The sequence below is a fragment of the Danio aesculapii genome, chromosome 3 (assembly GCF_903798145.1).
Source record: "Danio aesculapii chromosome 3, fDanAes4.1, whole genome shotgun sequence".
NCBI lineage: Eukaryota > Metazoa > Chordata > Actinopteri > Cypriniformes > Danionidae > Danio > Danio aesculapii.
Window position 1 is genome coordinate 18,939,511 of NC_079437.1, and position 20,641 is coordinate 18,960,151.

Genomic DNA, 20,641 nt, shown 5'->3' on the forward strand with positions numbered 1-20,641 from the left:
CCAGATTTTCATTACAGGGCACCTTAAAAGAAAGAGAAAGTTGCCAGAAACCATCATATACACGATCAAAAGTTACTCTTTATATAAGGGCATCAATCATAACTCTCTTTCATGTTAAAACAAACCAATACGTGAAGGGAACCTATTATGCAGCTTTTTACAAGAAGTTTCAACTCAAAATAACCCACAAATAATGTTTTATAACTCCTTAAAATTGACCCTGTTAGACTTTGATCCCTATTGTTCCATTTTGGTGACTGTCGCTTTAAATTCAAATTAGATTGGAATCTTTTCAAAAGAGGGCGGGGCTACAAATGCCTGTGTGTCATCATAGTGGCAGATTCAAAAACAGAAAGAAAGGGAAAGATTGTCAATAATGGGTGGGGTTTTCCCCCCTCTAATGACATGTACAAAGAGAAAATGTCTAGGTGTTTCTGCAGACTGTTTTTATAAAGTGTGATTATACATTACATTTTTTTTAAATACATTTTTAGCATTAGAAGCACCAAAAATGGCCCATATTAAAATTTGAAGACTTTTTTGGCTATTGTTGTTATCCATGAATTTTCAAATGTACGTTTTTTTTTTTTACGAGGGAGGCTAGTAAAATTGTGAAGCTCTACATTATTATTACTACTACTATTATTATTATTTTTATTTATTTCTTTTTCAAATGGCTAAATTCTGACTGAGGTGTCCTGGCCAGTTTGTTATTTGCCTAATAAATGACAATAGGCTACAGTTTTTAATTTAAAACTTTAACAGATTCATATTTTTTTTTTCTAATGATATATGGTGTAATAAATATGTATTTAAAAATAAGTATTATTTCACATTTCTTTATTATAAATATTTAAGAAATATTTTTGGTATATCAAAATGTGTGGTTATGATGACCATCTGATAAGCTAATTCAGCTTAAATAGTGCTTCAAATATCACTAAAATGCAGTATTCAAATCTCATAATTAAATAGAAAATGAGGCATATAACTGCAAAAAACACACTCATATACACAATCAAAAGTTGCTATTTATATAAGGACAGTAAAATAACGCACAAATAATGTTTTATAACTCTTTGAAATGGACCCTTTTAGGCTTTGATCCCTATTGTGCTATTTTGGTGACTGTTGCTTTAAATTCAAATTAGATTGTGCTCTTTTTAAAAGAGGGCGGGGCTACAAATGCCTATGTGTCAGCATAGTAGCATATTCAAAAACAAGACTAAGGGAGAGATGGGTGGGGTTTTCCCCCTCTGATGATGTGTACAAAGGGAAAATGTCAATCAAAGTGTTTCCCCAGACTTCTATGTTTTGATGAAGTGTCATAATAAAAAAAAATTTAATTAATACATTTTTAGCATTAGAAGCTGATTATATTCACAGACTGTAGCCACACAACTGTGTTTAATCCCCTTATACAAGTGATTTTTGCATAATAGGTCGCCTTTAATGTCCTCTATAACACAAGATATACTGAAACATAAAACTGCTGTGAATAAATTATTAACCAATGAAACTTCATGTCATCATCAAAACATGTCACGCATCCTTTGTTTTAAACCCAATTTTACTGGGACCCTCACCATAAACATAACCTTTGAATAATTTACAGCTTTGCAAAAAATTTACATCTCTGAGTTTTAGTTCCATCTAGCATCCCAAACTTTCACATAGGAAAAAGAGGAAAGTGAGAAAAGTGCTTACAGCTTAATAAACACAATCTCTCGCAAAAAATAAAGCTTTACTTCAGGGCTGAATTTAGACATTACTGTCAAGAAACTCGAGAAAGTAATATAAGTTCTTGGAACAATGGAAAAACACAAAGGAAAAAAAGAAAAGGATATATATAAAGGTCATATCAAATTCGAATCCATGACATAAGCTGCGTCCAAATTCAAAGACTGCATACTGTACATTGAAAGCTGCGTTCGAAGGTCGATTGTGTCACATCGTCATGACTCATGACAAAGACTTGCCCCAATTCAACGTCTCCTTCAAATACAGCCTCAAAATTCCTCATTTGTTTCTGCGCATTGAAGAATACAATGGATATGGATTGTTCTGGATTTTCCTCGAGATTTTCTTTCCCATAGGATTGGTTTACTCAAAACTGAAAACTCTGTCATTATTTACTTACCATTTACTTGTCACAAACCCATTTCAGTCTCTTTCCTCTGTTGAAAACAAAAGATATTGTGAAAAATGCTGGTTCTTCAAAATAGCTTCTTTTGTTTTCAACAGAAGAAAGAAACTCATTAAGGTTTAAAACGATATGAGGGAGAGTAAATGCCGGCAGTTAGCTCTCTGCAACTCTCACATGGTTGCCCACTGAAGATAAGCAGGGCTGCGCCCGGTCAGTACCTGGATGGGAGACCACATGGGAAAGCTAGGTTGCTGCCGGAAGTGGTGTTAGTGAGGCCAGCAGGGTGTGCAGTCTGGCGCAATATGGCTGCCCTTGTGTTATCCAAGTGGATGCTGCACACTGGTAGTGGATGACGAGATCCCCCCAATGTGTAAACCGCTTTGAGTGTCCAGAAAAGTGCTATATAAATGTGAGGAATTATTATTATTAGATAATGAGGAAATTTTATTTTTTTGAGGGGTGAACTATGCCTTTATATCAGGGATATCACACTCAATTCCTGGAGGGCCGCCGCCCTGTACAGTTTAGTTCCAGCCCTGCTTCAACACACTTACCTGTTTAGGTTTCAAACAAGACTGAAAGACTCAATTAGTTTGATCAGCTGTGTTTAATTAGGGTTGGAAGTAAACTGTGCATGGCTGCGACCCTCCAGGAATTGAGTTTGACATCCCTGCTTCAAATGATTCAGTTTGCTTGGACACATTACAATACTAATATTATTAACACTGCTTACGGAAATTTGATTTTATACACTTTTCACATACAAATTTTGTTTTCAGTTCATCTAGATTTTTTTTTTTAACTAATGGCTCGGTTCGAGCCTCGGCTGGGTCAGTTGGCATTTCTGTGTGGAGTTTCCATGTTCTCCACATGGGTTTCCTCCGGGTGCTCCAGTTTCCCTCACAGTCCAAAGACATGCGTTATAGGTCATGGTTTCCGCTACATTCATTCTTCCATGGTGGGGCGCCACACCATTCATCCTGTCACGGCTACATTACATCTTCTTATTTAAAACATTCAGTCATTTAAAAAAAATAGTGGATTATAATCGCACCATAACGTATTAAAAGGTAAGTGAATTATAACAGCGCAAACTTTTCTGTAATCGAAGTACTGCTGTGCGTTATTTATTTAACCCTTTAAGGTGACGTGCTGACTGACTGACTGACAGGTGCCTGAGGCCTGCAAACACGACGTAGCTTTCAGTTATGATGAACACAGTTTCCATACTTATATTTTATTTATAGTTAAAGGTCTGTGGCTCTGCATACAATAGCTTTATCTTGCTGGAGTTTATAACCGTTTCACTTTACTTCTACTCATTAATGCTGCTCTGTAGGTCTATTGGAGACTTTCACAAATATTCCTAGCAAATCTAATAAATGTTGGAGACATACTCGTTACATAAACGCACTAAATCGCACTTCATCAGCGTTTATTTGAGAGTGCACAAGAAAATCTGCACTTGAGCAGTGTATATTTGAGGGCACGCAAGGTGTTTTGTGCACGAACAGAGGAAATCGGCGCTCGAGCACAGAGATTCACATGCTCGTATTACATGTATGCAATCTTGACTTGTAATACTGCGCTCACGACATTTGTCAATGAAATAACGCCATATGTAGTTGGTAGATCTGTGTAAAAGGCCCAACAGAGTCTGCCACCACAGCTGGAAGAAATCCTAGAGGAAACACTGTAGGTGAATTGAATAAACTAAATTGGCCGTAGTGTATATGTGTGAATGAGTGTGTATGGATGTTTCCTAGTGATGGGTTGCAGCTGGAAGGGCATCCGCTGTGTAAAACATTTGCTGGATAAGTTGGCAGTTCATTCCACCGTGGTGACCCCAGATTAATAAAGGGACTACGCTGAAAAGAACATGCATTTATCAAAGTACTTACCAAAGAAATCATCACTTTTAATCTCTTACACACAATTAAAGCTCTTGAAAATTGAAAATATTACATTTGAAAGGTCCCATAAAATTAAAATACATTTTTTTAGATGTTAGTTTTAGTTTCAGTTTATTAGTTTTAAATATATCTATTAGCTAGTGTGCTCCAAAACAGTGACAAAATTTACGTTTAGAAAATTTAAAACTGATTTGAACATGCAAAGCTTGCAGTTTGTCACTTCCACCAAAATCGCTACACTGTCCCACCCTCCCTTCTTTATTTTCAAAGTTTAGATCATGTCAAACATTGAATAAAAATGCACATTTCAAAGCACCTCACGGGACATATGGGATGATATAATCCAGCAGTCTTTGACTTCCTTTGTATTTTTGGTCCTATGGGTGTTATAGTTTACCAGTATTAATAATTACCTACATTCTTAACAATACCTGTTTGGGTTTGCCTATTATCTGTTCGTTTAAGATTTGAAACCAGTTGACAGCGTATCGACTGTTAGTATATGTTCATTTTCGGGTGTCATATATTCTGAAACCATGTGTATAAAAAGTGATAATGACAGCTGTCACATTAGCTGGGCACCAAGATCAATGGATTCTACAGCAGGTTAGACTGTCTCATTTCACACAGCTTGGTTTGGCCTTTGTGGACTTTGAAGGACTCACCTTTGAAGTCTGCAACCTTTAAAGGGTGCAGCTTCCCTCTGAATTGGGACACAACTGGAAATCTGCCATGTTTCCTCACAGCTAAGCACCTACAATGTATGCCAGGTCAACAAATAAAATGATCATACTGATTGACTGCATAATCTCAAACTCTTCAGTAGGTACTATCCTGACATGTGTCTGTCATTAGCCATGTTTTCATTCACCTATTTTAAAGTGTTTTTTGAAATATTGCATAAAAATGCTTAATGGAAACAGCAAATTTATACGCAATGAATTTTGAAAATGCACATTAAAAACTTACTAAGTTGCATAAACTTTTACCCAATAAGAAAAATGCATATAAACTATGATGGAAACACATTTACTGATAAAATGACATCATGCACATCAAAAAAAGTCATGTTATTTTGTCTTATCAGATTGTGTGATAACAAAAATCCAAAAATGGGAATGATGGGATGGCACTAATGGTCAATCCAATAGACTGACCATATTACACAACATCTGAAATGTTGTTTTGGTCATTCCAAAATCCCTTAGCCAAACTATGTCATCAAAGTGTTTTTTATCTCTCAGAACTGTCGTGAGCGACTGATCTTCCAAAGTGTGATCTCACGCCTCCAAAAGCCAACTTACAGTCAGTGTGTTTCATCTGCAGAAGTGCAAGTACAATTTTATGTTGGAAAAAAGGCCCACAGTGGCTTCTTCTTACCAGAAAATTAAATTTTTGTTTTAATATTTGGTTCCAGGCTATTAGGAAATGACAAATTTGTTCTGTTTACTGTTTGGTTGGAAACAATGCTTTATTCGCAAATGTTTTATGCGAAAGAAAATTCCAATTTTGCACATACAATTAATTAGATGCATGAATTTGAACATTCTGCAGTCTTAAAATATAAATAAATGTTATTTTTTACATTAATGGTTCTGTAAAAGTCCTTAAAAAGGCTTCTTTAGAGTATAGAACTTTTCTTTACACAATGAAGACAACTGTTTTTTGAGGAACCTTTTACTAAATGCTTCTTTGGAGAAGCAAAAATGGTTCTTCAACGGCATCACTGTGAAAACCCCCTATTTGCCTTCTATATAGTAGCAAAGTATTTGTTTTCTGATGCAGCCACTCAGACTGCACAGTATTCCGAAGGTTATTTCAATGTTGAAAGCAGTATAAAGTACAGTAAATTGAGATGCATTATGTACAGTTGTGCCAGGTCTACTTGTGTTTAGGCTGCATGAATCATCGCCACACTGAAGTGAACACAACCGATTACACACACACGCACGCACGCACGCACGCACGCACGCACGCACACACACACACACAGAGAAAGAGAGATCTCTATAACACAATCTAGCACATTGTTCCTTTCCTTGATTACTATTTTTTCCTCGTTTGTCTGTTTTTAAAGCCTCACCGTTTTCAGTTTTACTTTGCCACTAGTGTCTTATTATTATCATCATCAGTGGCTAATTATAATTAAAGCACTAAAGACATAATCAAATTTCCCCTAAGTGATCATTAATAAAGTGTCAATATTATGCTTTTGTAAATGTTTCCAGATTTACAACCCCAACAAAACAATTACATCCAACAAAATACATTATAGCACCTGATCTTTTAGAAGAATCAGAAGCCCCTCCCTTCTCTGAGTCTGCTGTGCTCTAATGGCTTTCTGTAATTGGTCAACTGCATACATTTTAAAAACCAAATGTGCATAACCTCAGCTCCTATGCTTTAATGCAGTGTGAAATTAACAGAAACAAATGTTTTTGGCTTTATCATTTCACCATTAACAACTTTTGGAAGTTTTAATAAAATGATTTTGCAATGCAGAAAATTTGGTACAAATGTGTAGTTTTGTGACTGGATTTACTGACGACTCATTCTTTCTTTTGGGAAACTAAACTCTGAAGTTGGACACCCCCCACCCCCCTGAGTTACGGCGAACTCTCACTAAGCACGGTTGCCTTGAACTGTGCAGTTGTCCCCCTCCCCTCTCCCCCGATGGCCCGCACTCACATTGTTTCCGAGCTGGAGCACGTCATCCATGATGCGCTGTTCAGTTTAACAGAGAGAAGTGCTCTCGCTCAGCACAGTGGAGATTTCTTTAGATATATTGTTTTGTCTTAGTTTTAGGAGGTTTGTTGAAGGTGCAATGATGTGCAACAAGGAGTTTTCATCTTTAATAAATTAGCTTAGTTCGCGTTCATTGAAAAGTAAAAATGATTAATAAATCCATATGAAACAGTCCCTTAAAAGTCACGTCTTGTCCTCAGTTTCGGGCTCAGGCACTCTATGCACTCACACTACAAGCATACCGCACCAATGCCCAACCGAACTGCGCCCAAACCTGAACTGGACCCAACTGGGCCAGGGCCGGTCAACTAAACCGTGCCTGAGCCCAATTCATTCAACTCACTTTTGTCAAACGAACCAGGAAATACACCTGGGCACGGTTCGGATAGCCTATAGTGTGAGTATACCATTAAACCGTATCTTGGTCACACTTTACAATAAGGTTTTACTAACAAATAATGAGCAATACTTGTACAGCATTTATTATTCAAATTTGAGCATTTACTAATGCATTATTAAAATCCCTTTTCATGGTTGTTAACATTAGTTAATGTACCGCAAGTTAAAAATCACCTAACAACGAACTGTATTTTCTTAAAAGGTGCTGTATGTAAGTATTCGACTCTTCTAAAGCATAAAAATGCCATAATATGTTTGCAAATATTTAAGTAACATGCTAAGTGAACATTCTTGTTTATCTGGAAAACAATGCTGAAGTCAGATATTCTGCTTTGAAAATGTGAGTTACATGCCGGAACGTCTGTCTTGTTTTGGTCCCTTTAGCATGCCCAATGCCAGTTTAGCCAACTATATTTCAACACCCCGGGTTGCCTTTGCGGAAAACCACATATTTTATAAATTCAGTCATGAAGGCTCTCAAAGTGTGTGTCCTGACCGAAATGAGACCTCCCATGGACAGTAGCAGACTCCGAAATTAGACACAGATTCAGAGTTCCACATGAGGTGGTTATAAATTAGCAAATAATATAAATATTACAAGCCCTGTTGTAACCCCGTGTCCTAACAACATGCTAAATGACATACATATTTAAATACAGCCATTCAGAAGCACAGAATATTGCACTTACTGCACTCCAATGAAATAGTAAGGTTTATAATCTAATTAATACACATTAGACCTCTTTAACTTTAGTAAATGTACATGCTAAATCACTGATATTTCTTGGCTTGCACTGAGCCACAGTTCTGAAGCTCAATTTCAAAAATCTGAGGTAAACAATCTGCTGCTGCTTTCAGTAGTATGGCAATGTCATGTAAAATGGCATTCAAACTCACATTGTTAGCATTTATCACTGAACATATATATAATAATAATATATATATTTCAGGTGTTTTTTTAGAACAAAAACTCCTTTTAATATGGAACATATTCCTTCTATCACGTTCTATTGCTATTGATTTAGAACAAGGTTTAAATCAGACTTTAGGCTCAACAGTCAGGCACACTCCTGTTGGTGTTGTCAATCTGGAAACCTGCACTTGCATATGTTTTGAACCAGGTGTGCAATACCTAGTTCAACCACTTGGTTTCAGACTTGCATACTGCACCTTTAACTAACATGAACAAACACTACAATAAATGGATTGTTCATTGTTTGCTCATGTTAGTAAATTCAATAACCAATACAACCTTATTGTTCCCAGTATCCCTATTCCTGATGATCATTTCAGATGATTTTCTCCATCTTTCTCTTTCTGCAGGTGAGACGTTCTCTGACACGTTCAGCCACACAGACAAATGCCTGGTGTGTACCGAGTGCACAGGCCTCATGCGAATGCAGACGCCCTGCACCGACTCCAATGACGCCGCGTGTGTGTGCAACTACGGCTACTTTATGAACGTGCTGAACGGCCGCTGCGAGCCCTGCACTGTGTGTCCACTGGGTCAGGGTGTGGATATGCGCTGCGAACTGAGCCACGACACAGTGTGTGAGGAGTGTCTGGGTGAAACCTACTCGGATCAGGAGAACACAATGGACCCCTGCATGCCCTGCACAATCTGCGAAGAGGATACAGAGATACTGCTCAGGAACTGCACATCTACTGAAGACGCACTGTGTCACGGTGAGACAATCTGCATATATATACACAGTGGAAGTCAGAATTATTAGCCCCTCTTATATTTTTCCTCCAATTTATGTTTAACAGAAATTAGATTTTTTTCCCAACACATTTATAACATACTAGTTTTAATAACTAATTTCTAATAACTGGTTTCTTTTATCTTTGCCATGATGACAGTAAATAATATTTTACTTGATATTTTTTAGATAGTAGTATTCAGCTTAAAGTGACATTTAAAGGCTTAACTAGGTTAATTAGGCAAATAAGGGTCATTAAGCAAGTCATTATATTGCTTATTTGTTCTGTAGACAATCAGAAAAAAATATTGCTTAAGGAGGCTCATAATATTGTAAGAATGGGTTTTAAACTACAGCACATAAACTATGTATTGTAGTTCTGCCGATTTTAAGCCCATCTTTGAATCTATGTATTTACTTGTGTAAATTTATATTAATTCAGTTTTTAAATTAATTTCAATAATATTTTGTGATATAATAATAGTAATATTAAAATGTTTATATGATTTATTTACAATACAGCTTGTCAAGTAATCTTTTAGTAGATACATTATATAAGAGACTTGCTTTGTTTACAAAATACAGTAAGTAGATTTAAATGCACTGGCATTATAAACATTAAATAAAAGTTGAAAAGGTATTATTTTGTATTTTAAATATTAAGTTTTTAGTTCTGATACTCCAAAAATTATTCCGCACAAATCCGCAGATTTTTTACAAAAATCTTTGCACAAATAGCAAAAAATGTTCGCAGATTCTGTCTGGCCCTACGAATGACTTAAAAGTTATCATGTTATGATGGTGAAAAACTGTACATTCTAGTCAAACCATCCTTCTGCAATCTTATACCAAAAACAGAAATAAGGGCAGTATTAATAGCCTAAAATGTGGGAGAGCGTTGCTATCATGTGATTGTATTGTATTGCAATAAGGAGCAATTAATTGTTGATGTTAAATCAAAAGTAATTCACAAATAGTTGAAAATGAAATGGTTTAATGACAATAATCATTATTGTCTATAGTTACAACTGAATTAGTTACAAATAACTGCATAAAAAGATTAAACATGAAATGATGAAAACATATGATATTAATTGTACCCAGCTTAAATGTAAAATGAAGTTACCTGAGAGAGAGGAAGAGACAGGGGAGAAAGAGAGGGAGAAAGTGGGAGAGAGACAGAGCAGGAAAAGCGCAGAGGAGGAAAAGAGACCAGAGCAAAGTTTACCACCTATTTTGTCTCTTTCTTGACCATGTGACCAAATCCCTCAAACACTGAGACATACCAACTGACTAATCAACATGTGACTACATTGTAAACTCCCCAAAGTCCACTTATTAACCAGGCCCTGATCTAATCAGTATCTTTCTTTGGAATCTGTATGGACCTTCTCTGTATGGAAAAAGACATGTTTTGCCATATAATCAAATGCATATGATAATTTGCCTTCCTACAATATTGACTTTAAAATGTTTTTTAAACAAATTAAAACTGCTTTTTTCCCCAGCTGAAATAAAACAAAAAAGTCTTTCCCTAGAAGAAAAAATATTATAGGAAATACTGTGAAAAATTCCTTGCTCTCTTAAACATCATTTGGTAACAGTAAGCTTCTTTAATGCTTTTAATATGCTTTTAAGCTCCCCAAGGCTGCATTTATTTGATCAAAAACACAGTAAATACTGTAAAATTGTAAATTGGGAAATATTATTACACAATCATTTAAAATAGCTATTGTTTTATTAAATGTTGTTTAAAATGCAATTTATTTTTGTGATTTAAAGCAGAAGTTTCGGCCCCATTAATACTTTGGAATTTAATGAGCTGCAGCAAAACACCATTCAAAGGTAACATTAAAATATGTTTCATTTTATTAATCAAGTTCAAAAGTGAAAGTAAAACATTTAAAATGTAAAAAAAAATAGTTTTCACAAATAAAACACAACAAAAATGATTAACAGGCATAACTTATTATAGCTGAACAGCATATTATAACCATTTCAGGATCATGTAACACTGAAGATTGGAATAATGATGCTGCTATTAATTTAAATTCTAAACTACATTGAATTAAAGAAAAAAAATGTTTTTATTTTTGTTTTAACAATATATTTAGTCAAATAAATGAAGCCTTGGTAAGCAGAGTAGGCTTCTTTATTTGGACCAATACTGTAAACAGGCCATTTTCTTATCAAACATTAGATAATATCAATAACCCAATTTCATGCATATTTGAGCTGCACACGATAATGTAATCAGTACAGCATGTGCTGACTCACCAAGCAACTGCACAAACAACACAACAGATAACTCTCACAGTCTTTCTAACAGCTAATTTCTCCCAGTCTCAGTCATAATGTTTGCATTCCTCCATGTGTTTAAGGCCCGGTCTGGGTCATTTCCGCATGTGTCTGCTTGTGGCCTTGCAGTCGAAAGGTCAAAGTGTAGATTGTTCAGTGCAAAGCCTTGTAGTTACAGAGGTCATGGCAGTCTAAAAGGTCAAACTCAGAGACACATGCAAACACACACACATAAATACACACTTCAAGATGTATTAAAGTAGTTGTGTAGACAACAGGGATTTTACAGCATGTAACAGTTCTGCTTTATTATAGGAGGGAAAAATAACTGTAAATATGGTGATCTGGAAATAAATGATGGGGCTGACATATTTAGATTGTTGCTTTTAAACTGTAACATAATATAATATAATATAATATAATATAATATAATATAATATAATATAATATAATATAATATAATATAATATAATATAATATAATATAATATAATACAGGCAACGCAGTGGCGCAGTAGGTAGTGCTGTCGCCTCACAGCAAGAAGGTCACTGGTTCGAGCCTCGGATGGGTCAGTTGGTGTTTCAGTGTAGAGTTTGCATGTTCTCCCTGTGTTTGCATGGGTTTCCTCCAGGTGCTCCGATTTCCCTCACAATCCAAAGTCATGTGGTACAGGTGAATTGGTTAAGCTAAATTGTCCGTAGTATATGAGTGTGAATGAGTGTGTGTGGATGTTTCCCAGAGATGGGTTGCAGCTGGAAGGGCATTCACTGTGTAAAAACGTGCTGGATAAGTCAGCGGTTCATTCCGCTGTGGCGACCCTGGATTAATAAAGGGACTAAGCCGAAAAGAAAATGAATGAATGAATGATAATATAATATAATATAATATAATATAATATAATATAATATAATATAATATAATATAATATAATATAATATAATATACAGTAGACATACAGTATATCCAGATATATATTCAATAAAATGAAATGTTACTGTATTGTCCCCAAGGGGAAATTTGATAGACAATTATGGAAAAGACTACTTGAACTATTAGTAACAATTTGCTGACACAGATGTGAATTTGGATACAGAATGTTTAAACTGTGAAGTAATGTGCCTTATTATTACTTACTAAATACTTTCTTTTTCCTCAAAGCTTTGTCCACAAACTGACTAAGCACACAACCAGCTAAACCTTTATTTTATTGTCTTTCGTTAGCAGTCTAGCTCAGAACACTCAGAAACACTGTAGCCAGCTACTGAAGCGATGGGCTCTTTTCTAGCACTTGAACACACACACACACACACACGCACACACACACACACACACACACACACACGCGCACACGCAAACGCACAGAGGAAGCTCTGTTTCTATGGCAGGAGAAGGCATGTAATGTGGTGTGTCATTGCATTAGTGTGCTAGCGCTTGGCGGTGGGACCGTCTGATGTCTGAAGCCTGGGGGCTCAGTGTGTGTGTGTGTGTGTGTGTGTGTGTGTGTGTGTGTGAGGGTCATTATAGCTCCTGCCAGAGAATGATTGGGCTGGATGTGTCAGTTTGAGGTTTGGTGTCGGCTGTGGCTCTTTGGTGTGTGTCACACCCGCTATTAACATCTGTCTCAAGTAATCTGATCACACACTCCTCGATACAGGTGTAAATGTACATCTAAACCGCTAGTTATCAGAATACTTGAACCCCGTTTAGAGGTATTTGAGAAATCATCAAGTGATCATGTGAAGTTTTATAGTTTAAGTGCTCATGTGTACTGTAGCGTCTGAATGATATGCAACAAGTGTGAACTTGAGAACCTTGAATGTTTAAACTTTTAACATTTTAAACTTTTAATTTTAAAATTAAGTTTGTTGTTTGTTCAAACTATGCATTTCAAAAGAGTTGAAACAACACAATTCTTGAGGTTTTTTTTTTTTGGGACAGCTTAATTGTTTTATGTTCAATCCACTTTAATTTGTAAAAAAACTTAATTCCTTTATGTTATCCCAACACAAATCAATTGTGTGGAACCCAGCATTTGTTTACTGGGTGTAATACTGTATAAACCATTTATCTATGCATTTTTTATCCATGTGCCCAAGTAATTTTTAAACAATGTACTCTAGGGGGGATAATCTGTAACTCATATGAGATCACAGCTTTAGCACACTGTATAATTATGATACAACAGTATAATCAATATGAGATGTTTAATTTTGGCCCTGTTTATACCTTGTAGTCTATTAAAATGTGTTCTTATCAGTTCAGTCATACTGTAAGTGGACTATGATATATACAGATGTAAATCGGGTCTGAGATGGTTTGAGCATGCTCACATTCATAGGTCAGTGAAAACAGATTTCATAGTGTAGATACTCATTAGACCAAACAAAAACCAACAACTTTTAGCTGACTGACCTAATCCTTAAACATTAATAGGCAGATCGGATTTAAACTTTGACCTCTGAAATCAAACATTTGGTTTAAAAATAGAAAATAAACGAATAAAGCACAATGTTCTCATACCAGTTCTGATGGTGCAGAAACCCACAGCGTTTAGTATCATTTGTGACTATTAGAGCAGAAATGAAAGCTGCTGCCCTCCATATCATTTTCTGTTGTTTCCTTTTGTGCTCTTATGTGAATCTTATGTCATATTTGACAATATTTGGTCAAAGTTTAAGAAATCTGATTCATACTGTATACACTTCCATAGATCCATCAAAGAAATCAGAAAAGTGGTACAAAGTGGACAAAAACAAAGAAGATTAATAGGATCGTTCACCCTGAAATGAAAACGGTTTCATCATTTACTTTATCCATTTGTTCCAAACCTGTTTCTTTCTTCTGTTTATGTAGATATGCTATTGACAGCCATAGTATTTTTGTACAGCAAAAGAAAGAAATTGATAAAATTTAGCAAAACTTGAAATGGTAAGCACTAAGCAGGGCTCGAAATTGCAACCGTTTTGGTCACATGCTCCTGAAATTATATCTATAAGACCTCAAAATATATTTGGGAGCATTTGTGCGAGTGCATAAAATTGTTGCCGTGTAATCAGTTTTCACCGCAAAATGTTCACCGCATGCACGCATTTAGAAATTCATACAGAATGCATTTTTGCACCAAACAACCTCAGGAACGATTTAAAACAGACATGCCATTTCAACTTTCTGCAGTAAACAAATCCCGTAATGCTTGCCCCACCCTCAAGCTCTTCTTATTGGCTCACTGCTCTAGAACAGAACGCGAATGGATTGGTTAATATCAGCTGTCAATCACTCAGTCTTCAGGTGACAGGGAGCTAAATGTAAATGTAAAGGTCTGGATACGAGAGAATGAAAATAACACTGACAGATCTAGTTTTAGAAACCACCTAAAGTTACAAATAATAGCACATCTGATCAGTGATCATGTGGTGAATGTTAATCCACCATTTACACTTTTCGAAGAGTGGACAAAATATAAAAAATGGTTAATTTCAACCCCTGGTAAGGGAATTAGTATTTTTGGGTGAACAAATCCGCCAAGCAATTTTGTTTAAAAAGACAGACACACACTGCTCATCACCCTCTTTCCTGAGGACAGCGGAGTTGTGTATACTAAAAAAAGTGTTGCATGCAAAACTGTTGCAAACAATTTATTTATGTTGAATTTAAACAAATTATATTTAATAATGTTCAACTTAATTTGTTTGTTTAAATTCAGCCCAAATAAATTGTTTACAAACACTCAACGTAGAAAAAATTAGTAAATACAAGGGAATCATCTTTGAATCATTTTTTTAAGTAGCTTATAGATCAGAGTGTTTTCAGTTCAGCTTTCTATTTTGAAATATTTTTTGCTCTGCTTAACTTTATATATGTTGATCAAAGAATCTTAAAAATGTCACAAAAATATTAAGCAGCACAACTTTTTTGAACTTTAATGTAAAGATTAATTTGCTGGAATTTCTGCATTGAATCACAGGAATTTAAAAATATACTTATTAATTACATAAATAAATATATTAAAATAAACTGTAATGATGTTTCACAATATAACTTATTATTATTTATTTATTTAAAAAAATCTTTAAAGCAGCCTTGAGCACCATAAGTGATGTCTTTTCAAAAAAATAAACAACAAAATCAACAAAAAAAAAAAAAAAAAAAATTACTAACTTCACAATTTTGAATGACAAAAATACACTTCAAAATCAAAACAAAAGTGGTTGAGGGGTAATTAAAATGTTGGCACTCCTTGGGTAAGGGATTCATAAAGATAAACAATGAAATCAAGTCTAAGAGCACTTGAAAAATAATAGAAAATTCTAAAAACACCACACTTGCCTTCACTTTGCAAACGTTTTATAGTGTATAGGAAATGATACTTAACTTTACGGTAACATCTACATTATTATTATTAGCTTTGGAAGCTACAGTTTCAACATTTCTCCTCTAGCTCTGTCCTGAAGATAACGTGATCGCTCTTTGTGTGTTTGGTTACAGCACAGAGCCGTCTTGTTCTGCCGTATCACACACACACAGTCAGAAAGACAGAGATGACCACCCTCAGCGAGTGCCACTTTATCATCCTTAAAATGACCTTATACGTGCCCTTTACCGCCTCTCTCCACCATCCCGCTCTCTCTGTCTGTGCATCTCTGACCCTTTCATGTCTGTCCTTCTCTCTGGCGGGCCAGTCGTTTATGTGCCCCCTTGATGAGGGTGGTGTTTTGAAAATAACTTCTTTCATGAGACTGACCACACTCAAGAGTCAAAGGCGCACATATGCCTGAATGACCAGTCTCTCTACGCTGGTGGTCCATGATTCATGGTGATTCACTTCCTGTGGCTCATACGCATTTAACTGGCATGTGACTGTGAGTGTGTGACAAAAAAGAGAGAAAGATGTGCTGAGCTCCTTCCTCTGTTGGATCGATAAGGCCGTTGGAGTTTCTTACACTCAGGTTTCAATCTGTGACCTCTAACGCGGATACTGCATCTCTCTCACACACACACAGACACACACAGACACACACACACGCACACACACGCACGCACGCACGCGCACACACACACACACACGCACGCACGCACGCGCACACACACACACGCACGCACGCACGCACGCACGCACGCACACACACACACACACACACACACACACACACACACACACTCACTCAGATACATATTAGAGCAGTTTCCCCTTGCATTCTGAAGCTTTCTTCTTTCACTCTAGTTCCATTTGGGGTTTCAGTCTTCTAGATTTGTCACTTGTTCTTATAGATAGACTGCATTGATGAGTAGGGGTGGGAGAAAAACTAATTGTGATTCTTTCTCTAATGATTCTGAATCGATTCTGTTTTTAAAATAGATCATGATGGTGTGTGCCATGTGGGCACAATCAAAGAAATAATAAGCGTTAAAATTAGGGTTGGGTACCAAAACCTTTGTAACCGGTATGCACCGGACCGAATTAGCATATACATTTCGGTGCCTAATTTCTGTGCTACTGGTGCTGCAACAAGGACATAAGAAATATCAAGGGGGTGCATCAAAGGCACACATACGCAATGTGTCACACCAAAGAGCATAGAATTACCAAGAAGCGACACTCTGTTGCTATTTGGGAAGCAGCCACTAAATGCCGCTAATGTTACGCGGTGGCCATTTTGGAAAAAAAATTCCAATAAGAAAACAGCACGGAAAACTAAATCTGTGCACGCAGAATTCCGCAGATTTTCCGCAGATTTTTAACCCATCATTAATTCTGTTTATTTACTTGAGTAAATGTGCGTAAATCTATATTCATTCAGTTTTTAAATTAATTACAGTAATATTATTGACTAATATGAAAATGTGTATCTGATTTATGTACAATACAATTTATAGAGTATTATTTTCTGTCTTTTAGAAGAGATATTATATGAGAGACTTGCTTTGTTTACCAAATAAAGTGAATCTAATTGGATTTGCATTTTAAACATTAAATAAAACTTAAAAAGATATTATTTTTTATTTAATATATTAAGGTTTTAGTTATGGTACTCCCAAAATCATTCCGCAGAAATCAGCAGATTTTTACCAAAATTCTCCACAGAAATAGCAAAAAACGTTCGCAGATTACGTCTGGCCCTACGGATCACTAACATTAACTTAACCTAACTTAATTACTTTTTTTGTTTTGCTCAAATTAGGGTGAAGCAAAAATGAGTATACACAACAAAAACTACATTATCTGGTAGTTTGTATGGCCTCCATGATTTTTAACAGCATTAAAAATCATAAATAAAAGAAAAAAAAAAATAAATAAATAAATAAATAAATATATATATATATATATATATATATATATATATATATATATATATATATATATATATATATATATATATATATATATATATAAAATAAGTTTGGAGAAAGTAGCTTTTTAAATAAAAACTTTATTAGTCTTTATTAGACAACACTGGAAAAAATACTATGTACTATTATAATATAATACTCCAACAAAAAGTACTGTTAATCTGTTATCAACATCCCATTTTGAAAGTCATGTTAATTTAATTGCCAATTTAATTTAATGCCAGTGCGTAAACTATTAAACTAAAGTCATTTAAAATTATTTCACCTTAAAGTGAAAGTTTCAAGAAAACAAGTAAGGTTAATATATTAAACATGAAGTCTGTAAAATAAACTATTAAAAGTGCTGATAATCACCAGTCTATAATTTTAAGTGTTGTATTGGTATGATGCAAAGTCAACTTTTGGAAGCTGTTTGGACAGAACTGTGTTTAGTTACAGTGTGTCCACTGTCATACTGCAGTGATATAAACTAGAGATGCTCTGATCGATAGGCAGGAGATCAGTATCGGCCAATAATCACAAATAGGCTTTTCATTTAATTCACACTAGTAATTTCGGTCCGCACTCGAGTTCATTTGATGTCAGAGTATGGTACATTTAGCTAGTGTGGGGTTCAGAAAAAACACAGTGTGAACACAAACCAACCGAGAACATGGAAAGGGGGGACAATTGAACTTGGGTTCAATCCAGGCAATTGAACCAAGTGTAAAAGCACCTTTAAAGACTCAATCGGTACTCGCTGATCTGGCCGATCTCATGTGTTTGGGTTAGTTTGAGATGAGCAAAATATTTAAATGACCTTGCATGTAAGAGCTGAAAGAACTTCTGTTTTTGACAATATTGCAAGTTCACTAAAACCTGAAATGTTATATAAGTAAAACATTGAAATTATAATTGTTTTTGCATGAATATTAATTAATATAACTTCTTGTTACACACTCATTTCCATAAACAGTGGATGAGAGGCCTATTTCCTTTTAGTAAAGAAGTAATGGATTTATAGGTGTTGCATTTTAACTTCTTATACATCAAATATGGACTCCAAACTTTTTCTTGGTTGAGACATGTTGAATTATTCTTCCATCATTTGCAGTGTTTCCAAATTGCAATGCTTATCATTTTCTTACCATTTTTAAAATTTGTCTTATCTATTTTTTGTAAAGCTGCTTCTGGCCATGACATGTTCACACCTAAATGGCTATAAGAGACATGTTTAAGGGATTATATGCAGCATCCTTTGATTATTCTCTTAGGTAAGAAGAGATCTCTACTTAAGTATCATAGTTAGAGGGAAAATATGCTTTAAGCGTTATGAAGCTTGAAGCATCAGAATCAGTATTCAGTATCAGCCAATCACCACGACAAGGAATCGGTATCGCCCAATCCTAATCGGAGCATCCCTAATATAAACACAAAAAGTAATTTTTTTACAAATTTCCTGAAGTTAAAATAACTTGAGGCCCACTGCAATGTGAAGTAGGAGTCCCCCATCCAACAAATTGATTGACAGGAGCATATTAACATGTCTCCGTAGTAATGCGAAAAACATACCCACATAACAGGGTTTGCAAAAGAAACTAGGATTAAAAGATCTATCCCAACTCTCTGTGATCAGCTGCACCTCAAGAATGAGTTTTACAAGTTTAAAACATTTTTAAAACAGTGCATGTTTGTAATAAAGACAGCAAAATCGCTTTGTTATTCATAACCGCTGGAATCACCACAGCCGTATAGTGTCAGTACAAATATATCCGAGGATGCTTCAGGCATACAATATGATCTAATGGGTGTTTTGAGCTGAAACTTTACAGACACATTCTGGAGACACCAAAAACTTACCTTACATCTTGTAAAAGGTAAAATAGGAGCCCTTAAATAAGAGATCGGTGCCCTAAAATCTTCGGGAATGAAAAGATAATACATTTAAACTCAAACTAGTTAGATCTTTCTATTTTGATTCAAGTCAGGTGATTGGCTGGGCCATTCTACAGCTTGATTTTCTTTCTCTGAAACTATTTGAGTTTTGTCTTGCTGAAATGTCCACCCTGGTTTCATCTTCATCATCCTGCTCATGTAGATGTTGGACTGAAGCAGCTAATATTAATTTACAATGACGAAGGGCAGAGGGTTGCTGAAGAACTACTGAGAGATTTCAGCTGCTGTCTGGGCTTTCCATGGATTTCTACACGTCCCTTCCTTCATGTGTTTAATACTTTTTCCCTGTGTCATCTCATTTTATCATACATAACTTCATTTGTAAACTAATTAGATTTGTTTTCTCATCATATATGGATTTCTTTGGTTGTTTCATGTCAACAGCACCTTTAGAAATATGTTTACTGAGAAAAATGGTGACGTGTTCAGTTACTTAATTCCCCAACTGTATATACTGTAAGCTACACAAAACACATCTAAACTATAACAAACACACGCATGCCAACATAATAAAATAGCTTCGAATTTCTTAACTTTTCGATGTGCCTTTTAAAATAACAAATCCTTGTTTAAGACAGATTAATAAGTGTGTGTGTGTGTGTGTGTGTGTGTGTGTGTGTGTGTGTGTGTGTAAGAGAGTTAATGCCTCCTGCTAGTGTAATTACTGCCGCTAATCAGAGCATTTAACAGCAAAGCTTCTGTTCATTCAGCCATCCATCCGTTCACACACACACACACACACACACACACACACACACACACACACACACACACACACACACACACACACACACACACACACACACACACACACACACACACACACACACACACACAAGGCTCTTATCGCTCTCCCTCCTGTCTATCACACACACAAGAAGAGAATATAAGGGTTGCTGTGTGTCTGTGTGACAGTCTTTCGAGAGTGTTTTCTTTTAGATAAAGACAACCATTCTAACAAACTTGAAAAGGGTTGCCAGATAAGCATAAAAATCCCTTCCAAAAAAAAAAAAACAGCACAGCAAGAGGATGAGAATACAGAATCCTCATTAAAGACGGCACCCAGCTGAGGGTTAACAAGCACTTCACACTTGGCACCTCATCCCGAAATCGCTTAGTTAAAAAGGGAAAATAGCATCATATAAAGCCTGAAG

The 20,641-nt window shown here is 35.6% G+C and overlaps 1 protein-coding gene across 1 annotated transcript in view; it reads left to right on the forward strand.

Annotated features, from left to right (window-relative positions):
- ngfra (nerve growth factor receptor a (TNFR superfamily, member 16)) overlaps window positions 1-20,641 on the forward strand; it is a 78,522-nt gene that overhangs the window by 37,593 nt on the left and 20,288 nt on the right. Inside the window, exon 3 of the mRNA XM_056453325.1 lies at window positions 8,527-8,889. Within this exon, the coding sequence (XP_056309300.1) occupies window positions 8,527-8,889 (363 nt within the window). The remainder of the gene's footprint in view (window positions 1-8,526; window positions 8,890-20,641) is intronic.